This window comes from Myotis yumanensis, unplaced genomic scaffold (genome assembly GCF_028538775.1).
Source record: "Myotis yumanensis isolate MYYU_CA2020_CCGP unplaced genomic scaffold, mMyoYum1.0.hap1 SCAF_10, whole genome shotgun sequence".
In the NCBI taxonomy this organism is placed as follows: domain Eukaryota; kingdom Metazoa; phylum Chordata; class Mammalia; order Chiroptera; family Vespertilionidae; genus Myotis; species Myotis yumanensis.
The window spans coordinates 36,383,297-36,402,324 of record NW_027223761.1 but is presented as its reverse complement, the minus strand read 5'-3'; the positions used below and the strand labels follow the sequence as shown (position 1 = coordinate 36,402,324).

General features: G+C 50.4%; 1 protein-coding gene across 5 annotated transcripts in view; it reads left to right on the top strand.

Annotated features, from left to right (window-relative positions):
- AMPD3 (adenosine monophosphate deaminase 3) overlaps positions 1-19,028 on the top strand; it is a 51,047-nt gene that overhangs the window by 13,986 nt on the left and 18,033 nt on the right. For all 5 annotated transcript variants that reach the window (XM_070425309.1, XM_070425311.1, XM_070425308.1 and 2 more), the window contains exons 3-6: positions 9,747-9,951; positions 12,549-12,711; positions 14,593-14,812; positions 16,994-17,123. In XM_070425309.1, coding sequence (XP_070281410.1) covers positions 9,747-9,951; positions 12,549-12,711; positions 14,593-14,812; positions 16,994-17,123 — 718 coding nt within the window. The remainder of the gene's footprint in view (positions 1-9,746; positions 9,952-12,548; positions 12,712-14,592; positions 14,813-16,993; positions 17,124-19,028) is intronic.

Genomic DNA, 19,028 nt, shown 5'->3' with positions numbered 1-19,028 from the left:
TAAATTTTAGGATTTCTTGGGAAATACCAATTTTACTTCTTTTCATCACTTGACAAGTACTTTGCATTATTAATTAACTCAGCTCACTATTTACCGGGTCCTATGCCATGCAATGGGGATGTAATAAAGAACAGGATAGGTGTAGTCCCTCCCCTGTAGAGTTTACAGTGGTCTAGGCAATAATTAAGTAAATTATTTAAAAAATTAAACAAATTAATTTAAAAATGACAAATTACGTGCAGTGTTAGTCAGGTGTAATCAGAAAAACAGAAACCACGTGAGTACTGGAAATAGGATTTCATGCAGGGAGTTGGTTACAGAGGTGGTAGAGAACTGAGAACACAAGCAGTGGGGAGGGGAGCCGCCAGAGATTGGACACAGTAGGAAGCAGCTACCACCGTCAGCTGGAGAGTCAGTGGAAAGAGGTGGCGTTGCTGGAGCCCGGGGTGGAGAAGCTGGGACTGCAGTGGCCTTTTCCATGGACTCTGGAGCCAAGGAGGAAAGGCAACAGCTGCAGAGATGCCTCCCAAGGTAGAGATAGACACAGGAGATACCTGGCTTTAATCCTTATGGCACCTTCCAGTTTTCTCCCGTGGTTGCCATTGGCCAAACCTAGCCAGAAGGCAGCTTGACACATAAGGGAACACAAGGGAGGGTGAGGAGTGAATCTGAGGACAAACAGGTCCAGGCCCAGGCCAGGGGCTCTGAAGTAGATGAAGAGGAGTTGAGAGAGAGAAAGAAAAGGTGTGTGTGCATGGGTGGGGTGGGGGCGGGGGATAGTCCTTTTTCAGAAGGGGTTGTTAGGGAAGGTTTCTTGGAGGAGGTGATATTGTAACTGTAAAGGATGTAAAGGGTGTAAAGGACCCAGCTATGTGCAGAGCTGGTGAGAGCCGTACAAAGGCCCTCTATCTTCAAGGCCCATGTGGGGTAGAGGTGTGGTTACAGGGGTAAGCAAGCGCCAGGACAGGCATCAGATCAGACTGGCCTTGTGCTCCCCGATAAGAAGTTTGGATCTTGGTCCAAGTGCAGTGGGGAGCCCTCACCCTCTCACAGTTTATCTCACCTGCGAGGGCAGAATTAAAGAGTAAAAGTCTTTGATGAAGTGTCCAGTGGGGGTCTGGCTGGACGCCTGCCTGGCCAGCGTACTGCAGACTTCAATAGCTAACGTAATGGAACTGGGGTCTCTTCTGCAATCAGGTTCTTCCTAAGGCACCTCCTTATTGTGAAAGGTAAGTCCTTTCCTTTCTTGGTAGAGTAGAAGTTCAGTCTTCCCTTAACTTTTTTTGGGAAGAAGTAAAATGTCGAGTATTGGTACAAAGGCAAGAACAGAGCTTCACCACCCAGAAAATAAATGCTCTCCCTTCTCAGAGGGGCTGTGAGCCCGTGAAGTGAAGGGGCTGTTGTTGCCATCGGCCAACTCTGAGTGCCAGCCTTGTATTGGGAGAGGAGGGGTGGCCCCAGGCTCAGCGGCAGGGTCATCCCTGGTGGGCAAAGAAGGGCATGACTGTAGAGACCCTTGTCCCACCGCCCTGGCTTCTCAAATGGAGACTTCATGGGCTGGCTGGTCTGCAGGACCTACTTTGTCTTTTGAATAAGCCTTTAAATCTTTAGTAAAGAGGGGTCCTGGCATTTTTTCATTACCAGGAATAAGAGGTCTCTGACTCCAGTTTCCATTACAGAGAGACACTGGGCCAGACGTCTGTAAAAAGAGACCGTTGCCTATCTTCCTCCAAGTGCAAATGGTGCTCTGTGATTCCAGATATTCTTCTGCAAATTCCTCTCCAGAAATGTTGTTCTGTCCCTACGTCCTAGGTTGTGGTGGACATGGTGTGCCTCCCTTTAGACTGGAAGCTCCTTGTATCTGGCTCCCACTGCACCCCGGGATCCAGCCCAGGACTCGGCCTGTGTTGGTGAGCAGTGGGTGTGCAGCAGAGGAAAGAGGTCCTGTTTCCCCTGATTCACCACAGATGCTGCGTCGGGGTGGCCACAGCTCCCGGCACCATTGTGTTCTGCCACTCACCAGTGTGCTCTGTGACCCCGGGGCAAATTAAGAAACCTCTCTGTGCCCTGTTTCTTCCTCATCTATAAAAAGAGGATGGTAATAGTAGTCACTTTCATGAGGTGTCCTGAGGAATGAGGGGGTTAACATCTGTAAAAGGCTCAGGACAGGGCCCAGGTCACAGTAAACCCCATGCATATGTTCCCTATCCAACCTCCTGCTGCTGAGATGGAGATGGGGCGCAATAGCAGCTGCTTCTTGCCGTGGGTGAAGTGCTGGGCTGCCCAGTTTACCGTCCTTCTGTAATCCCTGCATCTTAGTAAGTGGATATTCTTATGACCTCGATTTTGCGGATTAGGAAACTAAGGCTCAGAGAAGTTAATTTGCACAAGGACACGTAGCAAGTAAGTGACAGAGCAGGGACTAAAACTCACGTCTTTTGCTGTGGAAACAAAGAAAATGGTTTGGAATAAGCATAGTCAAATGTACATACATATATCATAATGAAATATGTAAAAAGTTTGTCAAGAAATAAACACTTTTATTATGGTGTTGGCAATATATGGGAATTTTGAAACATTAAAAAAATCAGCAATCAATGAAAGACATTTAAAAAGGAGCATTAAAAACAACAGCGCGTATCTTTTGAATGCAGAACCCCACACTTTGCCCACGAGGCTCTCCCACTGTTAGGGGTGGGGTGGGGTCCTTGTCTCCGTCGTAGGCACTGGAGCGACATGGGTGTGGCCCCCCAATATATAATTGGCGGCTTCTGAATGAGATGGAGAGAAACTGGGCCGAAGCTCTACTCTACCCACTGGCTTTTTTTCTGCCAATGACAGCCTGGTCCCTGGACTACCTGGCTGATGTCTCAGTGTCCTCTGGGGCTGTGCCACTCCCTCCTCCCCGATTTTGTCTTTCTGTTTCACTGCTCAGCAGAGGTACCGTTATGCAAATGTTCATGTGTGACCAGTTTAGTGGAGGAACCCTCTCCCTGGCCTCCTCTTCATCTCCAGCTCCTCCCTGACATTCTGAGTATACACGGTGACAGGGAGCTTTCCTACAAGGAGCCCCCCGGCCTCCAAGTTCGCAGTCAGTGGATTTGTTTCAAATTGTGACATGAGATGGGGCTTCCAGTTTGGGAAAAGCCCTCCCTCGCCCTGGCTCCTCTGATAAGTCTGGATATTCCTGGTGCTTGGAGAAGGCTTTTTAAATTTTTTATTTTTACAACCATTTTTTTTTCTCTTGTATTAAAAAAAAAAAAAGGACTCTTCTAAGTCTACTGTAAAAGCATAAGATAGAACCAGGAAGTAAAATAGCTTATTACAAAAAAGAAAAACTTGGTCTGTGAATAAGAAAGATGAGCGCCTAAGAAATAAGAAATAAGAAATAAGAAAGTGGCTTGCTGTGTAGGATTCCAGTGGCTGTAAGAACTGAACTGGGCCCAGACGGCTCCCTTCCAGCATTGGGGGCTGAGTCCAGAAAGCCAGTGCCCCAGGATGCTGGGAGAAGCACGTGTTTTTATAGGCGAGGCCTCAATCAGGAGGCCAGCAGGGATGGCTTGCTGCAGGGCCCGGCCTCCTTAGGAAGATGGTATTGTCCAGGTCTCCAATGGGAGGGGGATTGGTGAGAGGGAGGGGTGGGCAATCTATGGAATCAAAGTCAGGAGGCAAAGACAAGAAGACAGGTAAAGCCCGGTGGTGCCCAGAAGCTATCTTTTGTTCACTTTGAATCTCTTCATATTACCTAGCCCGAGTTCACCTAACAAGTACATAGTTGAAACTTAGCCAACATTGACAACACGAAAAATTTCTGAGCAACCAAAATGCACATTAGTGCTCTCTGGCCTCTCCTATTTCTTCTTTTTAAATAACTTTATTGGGATGTAATCCATATAACACACTATCCACCCATTTAAGATATATAATTCAGTGGTTTTTATTACATTTGCAGAGTTGTGCAACCATCACCACCAGTTAGGGCTGGAATATTTTTATCATCCCCAAAAGAAACCTATCATCCTCCCAATATTTCCATCCCATCTCCTATTTATTATTACGTTGCACAGATTCTAAAAAGCTGGTGATCTTGTTTCTTATCCTGTGACAATTTTTTAAACATTTATTGCTGACACTGTTACAGATGTCCCTCATTTCATGCCCCCTCCTTTACCCACCTCTGCCCAGCCCCTGTCCCCACTCCCTCTGACCGTCACCACGCTGCATACATGTTCTTTGGCTAATCTCTTCACCTTCTTTCATCCCGTCTGTCCCATCCGTCTCCCTCTGACATCTGCCAGTCTGTTCCATGTATCCATGCCTCTGGTTCTATTTTGTTCATCAGAGTCCACATTGAAGTGAGATCATATGGTATCAAATTTAAGGAAGCAAATTGGAAGTGAGAGAAGAACTTCTAGAGACAGGGTCGCAGAAGGGATGTGTGGCGATTATGAGCCCAGGCTTTGGATCCAGTCCACTGGGTTCAAATGACAGCCCTGTCTTTTCTCAGGTCTGGCCTTGGGCGCGTCTTCTAACTGCAGGAGAACCATTTTCAATCTGTGCAGTGAGTGTAATTAAAGGACCCATCTTGTGAGAATTAAATGAGCTAATACGCACGACTGCTTAGCACAGTGCTGGGAACATTATTAGCATTCCTGTTTTTATTATTGTTAGTATTAGACAGGCAACAGTGAGGGAGGAAACGGAACAACTGTGAAAAGCAGATGAAGAATTTGACGCACTGCAGTCTCAGAGCAAAACGCCTTGACGATGGTGACTGGATCGTACAATGATGACCCTGAGTCACCGAGAGAACTTTAGATTATGTGCAGCACGCTCTGACTAAGATTCAGGATTATGATTTTCATTGTAAAAAGCCACACCAAAGTTGGTATTTTTAAAAATAAGGGGACAGATGTGATCTGAAAAATGTAGCTCTCCAAAATAGCAACTTCCTCAAGAATGTACTGAAAGCAGGTAAATAGATACTTGTTATGAATTGTGGATAGCCCAGATAAAGTGCTGTTACATCATTTTATTTTATGAAACTTCTTCAATCTGGGGGAGGTAACTTGTTCATTCAGGCCATTGACAAAGGAACTTCATTTGAAACAGCCAATTCATCTGCTTTTTCAAGTTGAGAATGGAGCATTTAAAACTTAATTTAAAAGGTAGTAAAGCTTGTACTTCATTTTGACCTCTGGGATCTTTCTGGAGAAGGGCAGATGGGAAGGCCTGGGGAAGGGGAGCTAGGGAGGAGGCGGGTGAATGGAGACCAGCCCTTGGTCAGGAGGGAGGGAAGGAGAGGAGACAGCCATAGGTGAGGGTTCTCTATCAGAAGGAAGTGATGCAGGGAGCCTTCGCTGACCTGCTGCTCCGCTGCACCTGCCCCCAGTCTGGATCAGGTGTCTCCTCTGGGATCCCCAACAACCAAGGCTTTCTCACACACCAACCACGTTGTTTGATGACAATGAGGACAGTCTGTTGAACTGTCCAACCATCAGTGCCATTACCAGTCAGCCCCTGGAGTCAGGGTTAAATTTCATCAATCCATCTACCCCCAGGGCCTGGCACACGGTAGATTATTCACAAGAGAGGGTCCCCCTGTGGCCCCTGATTCTTTGTACATAATTGAGAGCCTTTGGGGAAAGGTTTGCTCTGGTGCCGCTCCCTGCCTGGCAGTCCTCTGGGCAGACTACACAGGGCAGTGGGCTGCAAAGGCCCCTGGGAAGATGCCAGCTGTTCTCTAGAAGAGCAAGAGGGGCCCTACTTCTTACCTTGGGCTTAGCACATAAATCAAATGTTATGACTGAAGACTCTGGGACGTCTGGTTCCCAGGAGCTGAGGAGGGCTAAGGAGGGGGCCAGGGGAAGAGTTAGGACACCATGAATGGCAGAGGCAGCCAAGGGCCCTAGAGCATGCTGGTGCGGGCATCAGAACAACGGAGAAAGGCCGTTCACCATCTTGTGTTGACAAGCTGGTCAGGTAAGAAGGTCCCTGTGGCCCAGGAGGACGAAGCTGCTTCCTGGCCTGTGGGCTCTCTGGCTTGGCCTGGAGCTGGTGTCCTCATAGCCCCATACCCCGCCAGAGTTTTGGCAGGAGTGTGTGTCTGCCAGGGGGACATGTGGGCAGGGAAGGAGGGGGTGTGCCAGCTGTGGCAGAGTGAGCTGGCTTCCTCTGGTGCCCCAGGGGTGGCACGAGGTGCAGCAGGTGCGCCTGTGGACAGACAGATCTTAGCCCATCAAAAGGAAGTGCTTTCTAACAAATGGAATGGATCTTGTTTTGTTCACCTTGTGTTTATGTGCCTAACACTGGCCTGGCCCAGAGTAGGTGCTTGGCAGATGGTTTTTTGAATACGATCGAATGCTGATGTGTTCTTCAGAAATGTAGAGAGCTCTCTGTCACTGGAGATATTCAAGCAAAAGCTGCCGCTGTGAGAGGGTTGGAGTATATCATCTTTAAAGTCCTTTCCAGCCAGGAGACCCGCATGGTTCTAAAATTCAGATAACAGTTATGGTAAGCTTTTATTGTTGTGACACATATGGGGAGCTTCAGGTGGTCTTGAGAGGGAAAGAAGGATGTGTGTGTGTGTGTGTGTGTGTGTGTGCGCACACACACACTCACACACGCACACACACACAGCTGCTGCTCTCATTTTTGTTGGCTGAGCCTCGGTTGTATAGAATGGACACTAGATATGGGCTTATGATGTCCCTCCCTAATCTCCAGACCCTTTGAATATCATGAGCCATCACTCCTGTGATTATGCTGTGGTATGTGGCACAGTGGACCTGAAGATAGGGACGTTACCAGGTGGGCATCACCTAATCACAGGCTGGTCGTAGAGGGGGGAGTCAGAGATTTGGAGCACCGGAACCAAGGTCATGCCTGGCTTTGAAGATGGAGGATGTCTGTGTGCAAGAAAGCGAGTGACACCTGCCCAGGAGCCAGCAAGGAACTAGGGGCCTCAGGCTGTGGTCCCATGGGACTGGAATCTGCCAATACCCTAAGTGAGCTTGGGAGTGGATTTTCTCCCAGAGTCTCCACATAGGAACTCAGTGTGACCATCATCTTGATTTTGCCCTTCGATATCATGAGCATTGAGCCCAGTCACACCCACCCAGACTTCTCAGCTGCAGACCTGTGTTATGTGTTGTTGAAGCCATCTGGCTGTGGCAACTTGTCGTGCAGCAAGAGAACATGAACACAGGGCCCTCCCCATGGGCTCCATTGAGCTTTCCCAGTTATCTGAGACACAAACTTGGTGGTTAGCTCTGGTTACTCCAAGCCCTTTCCTAAGATGAGTGGGCCCCGAGGAGAGGTTGGCCCATCTGGTAGTAAACCTTGTGTCTGCAAAGTCTGAGCTCCAGCCTGCGGATGTTCACATGTGACATCTGAGTCTCACCTGAAGACCAAGGCTGGAGCCATAATGGACGTCTCCAAGAAGGAGAATTCTTTGGACACTAGCATGTGGACACTGGCTTCCTCAATGGGCAGAAGGATGGGGACATTTCTAGGACAAGCCTGGTGGGGTGTTGGCTTAGCCAGCCTCTCAGCTTTCTGATCATGGGGTGCTTTTTTTTACTGTTCTTACTTACACGTCACCTTGCTTCTCCTTGGCGGGACCAGCCATCAGGCGGCACTGGCTGAAGCATGTGTGGCACTTGGCTTAGAGATTAACAACAGTGACCTGGCAGGCTTGTGAGTGACACAGAAGCCAGTCTCATGGGGCTCGAGGGAGCCTGTCAGAATGTGAGAGGGAGCCCAAAGCATGGCTCTTCCTCTAATTGCGAATGTCCAAACAATGCGAAAGTGAGAACCTCATTACTCAGGGTGATGATGGACTGACATGAGCTGGCATCGTCCTTGGCTCAGCTCTGTGTGATGAATGGATGGCAGGCCGGGGAGGCCTGGGCCGAGGCTCCTGGCGTTCGTTCAGGCTGAGTTTCCCAAACAACGCAGTGCACCTGTTATGCAGGGCCAGGGGCTGGGCAAAGATGGTCTCTGAGAAAGTGGTCACCTCCACTTTCCAGGTGTAAACAGCCTTGTCCCCAAAGAGGTGATGAGGACCAGCGAGCCATGGCAAGTGGTGGGTGTATAAACAAGGGAAGGAACTGTGGTTCCTGAAAAATCACCAGTGGGTCTGTGAGGAGATCTGGCCAAGAGCCAGGAGGAAGTCAGCTGCTTCCTGTGAGCCATGAGACTCATAGAGATTAACCGACTTCTCCACACTCTATAGGTGTCACTGGTGCCTAGAGAAGAGGGGCTCTGTGGACTCGGGTGGGTCATGGTTGTCACCCAGTCCTTTGCTGGTGGCTGGAGGCTCTGACACCACAAGGTGGCAATGCTACGGGCTTGGACTCCACTGGAGGCAGAGAGAGACAAGAGAGAGCGGAGTGTTCAGGGCCTCACCTCACTGCTGTTAATTCCCTTCCTGGGATCCTAAGACTTGGGATGTTGTCATTGGAAACATTACTGTTTAGTTAATGAGGAAGGTGAGTGTTCACAAATCAGCATTGCAAATAAGCATGAGATGTAGCATTTAAAAAATAAATTTTTATTGATTTCAGAGAGTGAGAGTGAGATAGAAACATTAATGATGAGAGAGAATCATTGATCGGCTGCCTCCTGTATGCCCCACATTGGGGATTGAGCCCACAACCCTGGCATGACTACCTGGTTCATAGGTTGATGCTCAGTCACTGAGCCACGTTGGGTGGGTGAGCGAGATGTAGCATTTTAAACTGACCTTGTTGTGTCCACTTCTCCAAGAGTTTGTAAAGTCATCTATTGGTGCCAAGGTGACAGGTCCAGAGGGACCTGAAATTGATGCTGACTAATCAGTTTTCCATAATAGACTCAGGTCTGTGCCTGCCAGGCAGAAGCAGCTAGGAAGGCTCATGGCAGCCTCAAGGAAGGAGCAGCTGGGGTAGTGGGGTGGAGCAGGTACCAGGGAGGGAGGAGGCCCAGGGCTAGCTGCCACTTTGCCTTGTGACTTTGAGTAAGCCCTTTCCCTTCTCTGGGTCCCTGACTTTTATGAAACAATGAGGTGTGACTGGTTCATGGTCTTCATGTCTTCTGGCGCCAATGCTCCAAATTTCCAACTCTGGGAAATAGTGTCACTTCTTTTTTTTTTTTTTTTTTTTAAATATATTTTATTGATTTTTTACAGAGAAGAAGGGAGAGAGTTAGAGAGTCAGAAACATTGATGAGAGAGATTGATCAGCTGCCTCCTGCACGCTCCCCAGTGCCCGCAACCAAGATACATGCCCTTGACTGGAATCAAACCTGGACCCTTCAGTCTGCAGGCCGATGCTCTATCCACTGAGCCAAACCGGTTCGGCAATAGTGTCACTTCTCTCTGTGACCCTGCTCATAGTCCTTCCTGAGACTGTCATACGCTGGGACTTAGACTTTGGGTTGTCTGAAGACAGCATGCTGGTTGACTTGGCATTGTCCTCTTCTGTCCTCAGGGTTAGACCCCTGCAGGATGGTCTGTCCTCCTCTTAACAGAGTAAACAGCCCATGACCGTTCTTAGTGACCACAGCGATGGGTGTCTGGATGGCTGTTTTGTATTTTACGCAGGTGTGTTTAAGAGGAAAACATAACTAATTAGATCTTAACAATAAGACCAACATCAGTGACTAATCAGAGCAAAATTCTCCTGCCACGGGTATAACAAGACTCTTTATCACTTGCCCCAATTAGCTACTGACACCTCCCCCTTTTCCTTGTGCTTGGCTTTTAGAAAGAAAAGTTTCAAGATGATTCGGTCCCAGTCCCTGTCTCTGCAAATGCCAACGCAGCCAGATTGGAAGGGCCCCCCGACAACCACTCCAGCCATGTCTCCTGCAACACCTGTGCTCCCTGGAGCCACTTGCCAGCTCGCGCCAGCACCTTTTGCCATGCCCGAGTACCAGCGGGTAACCATCAGTGGAGATTACTGTGCCGGGGTAAGGTGTCTCCCACTCGCCCTACTCTCACTCTCCGTGGGATCCCCTGGGGGCTGTGTGAGGGTGGTATGTGCCTTGTGCAGAGGCCAGAGCCCGTTGGGCCATTGGGTTATGCCCAGCCCTGAAGCCTGGCCCAGTCTGTAGGTGTCTGGCAGTGGGCAGGAGGTATAGGAATTAGAAAAGGAGGGTCCTGGCTGAGGTTGTGGGGTATGGGTGTCTAGGGTGTTGTCCATTCCTGTGAGGAGGGCCTGGGCTGTGAGCTGGCACGCTGTGCCCATGGCCTATTAGTTCCCTGTGTTTTCTGCCCTGAAGCCCATTGAGGAAGGTGCCCCTTTAGTGTTCCCAGATACTGAATGGATTCAAAGTCCTGTTGTTGACTGGTTTGCTGATTCGGCTCCTCAGCATCCTTAGATATAGGTTAGCCCTCCAGCCAGGAAGAGAGGGTGCTGATGAGGAAGTGAATGAGCTGATGTACACACCAAGTCAGTTAACTCACTGAAAATGTGCTAATTTCACCTGGTAGGAGGATGCATTTTTATTGCTTACTCAGAAAGAGAAATATCACTAAAGTTAGTGCTGGGGTTAAGTTTGGTTCTACCTCCCTGGCCCTCAACCTACTACTTGTGCCTCAGTTGACCGTGTTATTCTCTTTCTCTTTCCTTTTTCACGGTAGTTTTAGAATATATACTATACCAGAGAAAGCAAAGTGGCTTACGACTCTTCTTGCACATTTCCCCCTAGCCATAACAACATATATTATTTTGGGGGCAATAGAGAATCCTTGCATATGGTACAAAATATAAAAAAAACCCAAAATTATATAGTTCTCCAGCACCCAGTTCCCTTTCTCAGAGGCAGCCCTTGGCTTGATTTCTTGTGTGTTCTCACATACCTGGCCTGTGTACCTGCAATTAATTATATACACATGGTTCGTTTATTTGTACACAAACAGTAGTTTACTATACACATGATATAACTGAGCCTGGTTTTTTTTTACTTAACAGTACCTCTTGGAGATAATGCCATATCATTAAAGAACTTCCTTGTTCTTTTTTTTAAAAATTATTTTAAAGTTGCTACCAGCAACAGTGCAAACATTCCAAACACCTGCAAATTGTCATTTTATTTTTTTAAAGTACATTTTTGTTGATTTCAGAGAGGAAAGGAGAGGGAGAGAAAGATAGAAACATCCATGATGAGAGAGAATCATTGATCAGCTGCCTCCTGCACACCCCCTACTGGGGATCGAGCCCGCAACCCAGGCATGTGCCCTTGGCTGCATCTGTGATGATTTATTTATTCAAACCTATAAGAGAGCTGAAACCATGATGGAAAAATATTAAAATTGTTAGCTCTGGGTGTCTGCCAGTGCTTGTTTGTATGTTTAAAATGTTTCAAAACTAAAGTGATTTTTTCATTAAAGCAGAGGAGGACACTTTCAGGCCTCTGCCCTCCCACGCTCCTCCCACCCGCATCTTGTCCGCCCTCTGCTGTGTCACATATCCGCTGTTATGACAGTTCAGCTGCTCGTCTCCCGAGCGCGTTCAGATTCTGCTCCACACATCCTTCCCAAACTGACTAAGACTGATGAGGTGGGAGTTTATCTCATTCGTCTTTGAGCACGAGGCAGCTCTGGGAAAGCAGAACATCCCTGGGCTTTGGGAATCAGTCAGATCAGGCTCTGCAGTTTGATGTGACTTCCTGGCGTGTGATTTATCCTCGCTGGGCCTCGGTTCCCCCATTTGTAAAACAGGTTGCAGTGAGGACCCAACGAAATCTATGGAGAGGGTCTAGCACACGAGATCGGTCCCTAAATGCTTGTGGCTGGGTGAATTTGGGTGAATTTGGGTGAGAGCCTGGGGGCGGCAAAGCAGCAGAGTGAGCAGGCAGGCGTTTTTAGTATTACCGCCAAAGGACCCATCAGCTGAGAGCGAAGATGCTCACCCTCACGAGGGACACGGTCCAGGCTTTGCCTCTGTGTGCTGGGTGCAGCCGCAGGCTTGTGCTTCAATCAGCAGCACTGGAGGCTGGCTGGGGGTGTGCAGGCGGAGTAGCTGCCTCCCTACCTAACTCTCCTCCTGTGTGGGTCCACGAGACTGTCCCAGGTCAGGGATTTGCTAGGACTCCGAGGGCTCAGCACATAGCTGTACTCTGACTAGGATTTATTACAGCGAAAGGAGACAGAGCAAGACCAGCCCAGGGGACAGGTCCCCGGGGCAGAGTCTAGGGGGGGTCGTCTCCCAGCGGAGTCACCGCAGCACACTTAATTCAGAGGGTGGCAACACGTGTGAAGTGTCATCTATCACGAAAGCTCATGAGAGACTCAGCGCCCAAGGCTTTTATTGAGGCTGGTCTCACACCTGCATCGCACAGCCCCACATTCCAGACTCCCAGAAGGAAATCAGGTGTTCAGCATAACCCGGTTTGTGCCAGCAGCGCAGGCACAATGAGCCACTCTTACAAGTCAGGGAATGGTGGGAATGCTCCCGAAACCCGGTTCCCAGCTGCCAGCAAGGGCCAGCCTTGCAGCAGGTCTTGCTAAGGACAGCGGCCTCAGGCCGGCTACATGCACTCTTCCTGCACACCTTCCTCTGCAGATCACCGTGGAGGACTACGAGCAGGCCGCCAAGAGCCTGGCCAAGGCCCTGATGATCCGGGAGAAATATGCCCGGCTTGCCTATCATCGTTTCCCACGGACCACAGCCCAGTACTTGGGTCATTCTCGGGTGGATACAGCATCTCCGGGGGAGGGCCTCCCAGGTACGGTGCTGTGGCGGCAGGTGGGGTTCCAAGTGGACATGGTCCAAGAGTTGGCCAGGACTTTTTACTAGCTGGATCTGTTTCCCCCGGATGGTGTTGTAAGGGCAGGGTGCTGGCTTCACCCGCCACAGAACTGAGCTGTGGAAGTTAGGAGAGAGATGAAAGTCTGGACCTTGGGAGTTTTCCAGGGAGACAGGCAGTCATGTGGGGTATTTTAAAAAACATGATCAGACATTAAATGCCAAATTAGTGTGTGTGTGTGGGGCCGGGGGGGGGCGGGGTAAGTTATAGGAGGCATGTTCTGGGATAGGGGAGGTAGGCTCGGGGGTCAAACCTACCTGATCTAAGCTCTGCCACTTTGTTGGGCAAAGATTTCTCCAAACCTCAGTTTCTCAGTCTGTAAAATGGGAATATTAATAGTACCTGTCACCTGGGCCTGCTGAGAGGATTGCATGAAGGAATGAATGTGAAGCAGTGAGTGCAGTCCTGGCACCCAGTGAGTGTTCAGTAATTGGAAGCTGGTTTATGCTGTGGGTTTGGGAGATTGGCGAGGGCAGGATCATTTCTGGTGGGCTCTGTTCGGCCGGGGAAGGACCCAGGAGCAGTAGAGACTGTGAGATGAATGAGCATCACAGGAAACCTCAATATTGAAAGTTGGTGGGGGATGGGGGGTGGGACCCAGTAAGGGCCTGATGGTGTGCCAGTGCCCATGACCCAGGCTGCCCCCTGGGTGTAGCTGGTGCCATTTCTGGCCTCCTTGAAGCTCTGAGACCTGGACTTTGAGTATCTGTTACCACCAGGGGCCCTGGGTAAATCTCAGCCCTTCGCACCCATTTCCCTGTTTGTCTGAGGGAAGTTGATCCCACCTGCCCCATTTTTGGCAAAGGCCGGCAGGAATGACTGTCAAATGTGTACTTTCTACAAAGCAGAGCGCCCAGGGGTCCTGGCATGAGTGTGGTGGGTGGGGGCTGTGGCTTCACCCAGGCCTTCGTACTGCTGGCATCTCACAGGCCACTGGCACGTCTCAGGGACTCTGAGCAGAGCAGCAGCCCACAGTTCCATTGCTGTTAAGCATAACCTGTTCCTTGGCCAGAGACAGAGCTTAGCAAGAGTCAGGGAAAGTCATTATGAGAGTAATGCCCAGTAATTTACATGTCAGGAATTGCTATTTACACAGCATGTTCCTATACCCACTTTTGCAGCCCTCACAATGGGCTGTGAAGGCAGGGTGTGTAATCCTCAGATGAGCAGACAGGATCAGAGGTAAAGTGGTTTGCTCAGCGTCTCATAGCTGGGCAATAGCCAGGAGTAGCTTCCTGCCCACCATGGGCTAACTCAACTCATAGCGGTTGGCATTCCTTGCTCTGTGGGAGACCAGCCTTATTCTGTGCTCCTCTGGGGGTGGGCGGCGCCTTAGCCCCTCGGCTGCCCTGGGCCCAGGAAGCCGTGGGAGGACAGGGATAGTTGTGCCCGCGGGGCAGTCCCAGGTGCTGTCTTATTAGGAGAGGACACAGCTGCCCTTTTCAGTGCACCTGGTGGCCCTGAAATGCCCAGGAGGCTTCAGCTCATTTCAGTTAAATTTTAAAAACTTCCCAGCCACGTTCCAGGGATTATTCTAGGAAATGGGGATGCAGAAACGAACCAGACAAACATGTACCACCCAGGATAACTAAGTGAACTTATTTTACATAGTCATAGGTGCTAAGGAAACAAAGTCAAGCGGGGAAGGGGGTGTGAGATGCCAGGGTGGGTGGGGTGGAGGTGGGGTAGTGGTTTTTGTATGGGATCACCAGAATAAGCCTCACCGAGAATGTGCCTTTGGAGCCCATGTGAGCTCATGAGGTCAAGGGCACTTTGCCATCGCTCAATCCTGTTTTGCAGAATTCCACCCTCTCCCACTGCCCCAGGAAGACCCTTACCGTATAGATGATGCTCCCCCCAACCTGGGCTACCTGGTCCGCATGCAGGGGGGCATCCTCTTCGTGTACGACGATGAGAAGATGCTGGAGTGCCAGGAGCCCCACAGCCTGCCCTACCCCGACCTGGAGACCTACACGGTGGACATGAGCCACATCCTGGCCCTCATCACTGATGGCCCCACGTAAGCCAGCTGCCCCCCAGTTTGCCTCTCCTTGCGTGGGTGCTATTCTGTAGGGAGGGGGCTGGGAAAAGCCATCTAGGTCACCTCTTTGCTCTGGGTTTTCTCGCACTTAAACCACCCCAGAAAGAGAGTGGTTTTCCCTCTACCCCGTGCCCTGTGGGTTTCTGCAACAGCTCTCCATCACAGGCTGGGGTATTAGAGTTGGTATTTCCTGTCCTGCATGCGTAGGTGTGGAGCTCCTGTTTGCTGGTGGCCACCTGTGCACCTTAGAATGGCTATCACTCTTCTCCCCAGGTATGATGACTGCCTTGCACAGTCATCAGCTCAGGGCATTCCTTAGATGGTGGAGGAGCGTTCAAGGCTGTTGCTTCAGGTGTTGGGTTTTCTGTGTTTCTGGAGGGGAGAGTGCAGGGAGCCTGGGAACCCTGTGCCACAACCCCCATGATGCTTGTGGGCTTGGCCCTTGTTAACCTGGCAGGCAGTTGTCTTCTTGATGAGCACTTAAGCTAATCAGCAATGGAAGTGCAGCACGACTGGACCCTGGGTGGCTGTGCTGGGTGTGCCCAGGGAGGGAGAGGGTGCTGGTCACCACTGAGGAACTTGGTTCTTGCCCTGCCTTTTGGGTTTTACTGGGAATGAGTGTGAGGCCAGTCTCCAAGGGAGGAGAGTGGGCCTGAGGGGGATGGGCAGGTGGGTCTTGCTCCTCTCTGATCTGAGGGCAGATAAGACCTGGAAGAGGGGAGGGACAGTTCCTGGGAAGCTCACCTCAGCCAAAGGGAGGAGCTTTGAGGGAAAGCCTTGGGAAGGAGGGAAAGATGGTGAGGGTGTGTGCTCAGTGGCTGTCCTGTCTGGGAGGCTGTTAAGGTGAATCCTACTGGGGAGAGGGACTGCGCGAGGTTGTTACAGAAGGCCAAAGAAATACCAAGCATGCTTCCTAGAGAAAGGGGTGGGGGGCTCCATTTATTAACACTAGTGGACTCCGGGAATAATTTCCAAATCAGAGTGAAGAAACACCACAGAGGGCTTCACCTTTTATAACCTTCTGGGGTCTTTGTCCTGCAGATATGGTTCCACCCCTTTTCTACAGGCTTACAGGAAGGGCCCCAGGTGTTGAGGTCCCCAGATCCAATGATCTGTCCTGGGGCCAGTGATAATGACCTTCCCCCCACCCCAGGGCAGTGCATTGTTCACAGTTTTTATGGCCTGACACGCCTTGCAAGACCAGTTTCCTCCTCAAGGTGATCTTTGAAATCCCTGGTGACCGATACACTCCTGCGCTCCTCTCTGGGGCTCATCTTGACTGGCAGATGACCATGCTGTTCCAGGGGCCAGAGCCGCTCTTTATGAAGGTCTAAAGTGATTGGATGCTAAAGGAGCTGCTGTTTGTGGGGGGGCACAAGGAAGCACGTGGCATGAACTGTGGCTGAAGGTTCTGTGTGGCTGTGGGCACAGGCGTGTGGCCAGGCATCCGGGCTAGGTGTGGCTGGCAGCTGGCCATGAGCAGTGGGCTCCCCCATTCACCCCAATGGCTTTTTTTGCCAACTGGTGGTGGCATCAGTCAGAGCAGAGATTTCTGTCCTAGTAACAGACATCTCTACATTCCTCATCTGCCCACAATGAAACCTCAGAGCTGAGAGGTCCTTGGGTCTCGGGGTTGGGAGCAGGCCAAGATGGGCAGGTCACGCCTGAGAGTTTGACTGTATTACCAATCTCCTAGGAAGAAGTTAAACTCCTTTCAAAGAATTAAAGGTGGCTGAGGACAGACGGGAGGAAAAGAAAAGGAAGCAGTCAGGGAGGGAGACTTTTATTGAGCATCCACTCCACACGCATAAACCAGTTTCACCCTCCCGTTAATCTTGGGCATTGCCAGCTTCTTACTTGTTCATGGGAAATAGAGGCTCAAGATCCGTTGCCTAAGCACAGAGCTAGAAGTCAAAGAACCTGTATGAGGTTGAAAAGTCAGCGCCACTGCCCTGTATCAGCTGCTCATTTACTTCAGAGCACACGGATGTGGTTACACAGCTCCTTCAGCTGGGTCTGTAGAGAGCTGGGACCTCATCCCCCCCTGCTCCATCCTGACCTTCCACTTGAGGGTGGGTCCCTGCCGACCCTGGAGGTCTCCAAACCGGAGAGCTCGATGAGACTTCTCAACTATGGTTTCTCTCCCTTTCCAACCTGCAGGAAAACATATTGTCACCGGCGATTGAACTTTCTGGAATCCAAGTTCAGCCTTCACGAGATGTTAAATGAGATGTCTGAGTTCAAAGAGTTGAAGAGTAACCCCCACCGAGACTTCTATAATGTGAGAAAGGTGTGTTCCTGGGGCGGGGTTCAGACCCCTTCCCATTGCTCTTCTAACCTACAGGGATGCCCTGAGTCAGTCTTGGGCTGGTGCCCTTGTGTGGCAGGTGATGTGTATGTGCAGAAGGAAGACCAGCATGCTGCCTTCTGTGTGTCGGCCATCATGCCCCAGATGGTACTACATGGTACCCAGTTGGGCATTCTGTAGGGAGAATGGGTACTGCCAGCTTCTTACTTGTTCATAGGAAATAGAAGCTGAATAAATGTCCTCTTCCTTGGAAAATAGGCATGACCTGCTCATTGGTCATCAGTTGAGGCCAGGTTATTTTTAAGGTAGAGGATGTATTAAATTCATCACAGAGAGAAAAGACTGTTAAGACCTCTTTGGACTTGGGAGTTCCATATTTTGCTTCCTTTGGAATCAAGTGTATTTAAAGAAAAGTATGTGTTCCCCCTCTGCCCCTCTCTAGAGTGGACGAGAGGGCTTGGTCTGGACTCAGGTGGTAAATGATCTCAGTTTCTGGCTTTTCCATTTTCTTCCATTTAACTAATATACAGAGAAGCAAGGGAGTAGTGCTAAGCATGGGGCATTTGCTGTTGAACAAGAGTCACTTCTTGTAGGTGGGCCCAGGGAGGATGTGGATCCTCTGGGAAAGCCCAGCTCAGGTGGGCAGCACTCAGCAGTGGGAGACGGAAGGCTCCATCTGGGGAAGCCTCAGGGTCCTGTCCGTTAAGCATCATGGAGTCTGCCATGGACTCCCACTTGGGTGGGATCCTTAAGAAATGAGAGTTTGGCTTCAGCTCCTGGGCTGTGAGGCTTCTGGAAGTGTTTGGGGTTTTCCAGACAGAGGCGAATGGATGTATGTAGACACCACCTACCTGGCATTTTCACCTCCAAGCACCATTTGTTCCTTCTCTGTGAACCTGGGTGTTCATACAGATGGGTGCCTCCGTGTCTCTGTCAGCTCCTCTCAGCCCTGCCCACATGCACCCACATGTCTAGCACAGGCCCAGATGAGTGTCCAAGCTCAATGCAGTCCTGCCCTCTGGACGCATATGCTCTGGGCCTGACTGCTTCCTGTTGTCTGGGGCCGAGGTGGCCTTGCTGACAGCACTGGTTCCCACACTGTTGGTTTCTGAGGTGGGGCCCAGTGGGTATTCCTGGACCAACCAGCTGCTCTATAGCCACAATGTGGGAGAGTCCTTATGGGGCTGTGTTACATACCAGAGCCCATCCTCAGGGTTCCCTGTCTCTCTGGGGTTAATGTGCTGTCTGGACAGAGATGGCCTTGACCCCTGTGCTGTGACGCAGTCACCTGTTCTCTGGCCCCACAGTCAGTCCATAAATCCAGGTCTGCTCTTAGTTCAGGCCTGTGCCTGCCCCTCCACGCCTCCTGGGAGCTGGCTATTTTATCTTACCCTGGAAGCATCTACTATGCGGGGAGAGCTTGCTTTCTGAAATCCAGGCTGGGTTGGGAGGGTGGCCTCCACATTCCCGAGGTGGCTGGCAGAGTCCTGGGGGCACGCTAGGGCCGGGCTCCCAGGAGCTGTGCATGGCCTTGATGTGGGCAGTATTTGTGAAAGCACCTGCAACATTGCAGCAGGTCATGGATTACGACATCATGAGGCCAGCAGCTGTATAACTGAGATAACTGGTTTCCGCTCAGAGCTAAGAATGAGAGGCTGAGTGTGTTTGCTGCTTAGGAGTTGGGTAGAATTAGGCCATATTCTCTCTTGCCAAAGTGTCCTATCAAGGGTAGCAAATAGGTTTCATCTTCTGTGCCAAACAACCAATTGGGAGTGGCTACCTCAGGCTGCTCCCAAAGCTTAGTGAAAAGAGTGCTGAGATTGATTATTGGTGTCCACCATGGGTATGGAATGGTCAGTGTTGGCTCAGGAGCCAGGTTTGGCCAGC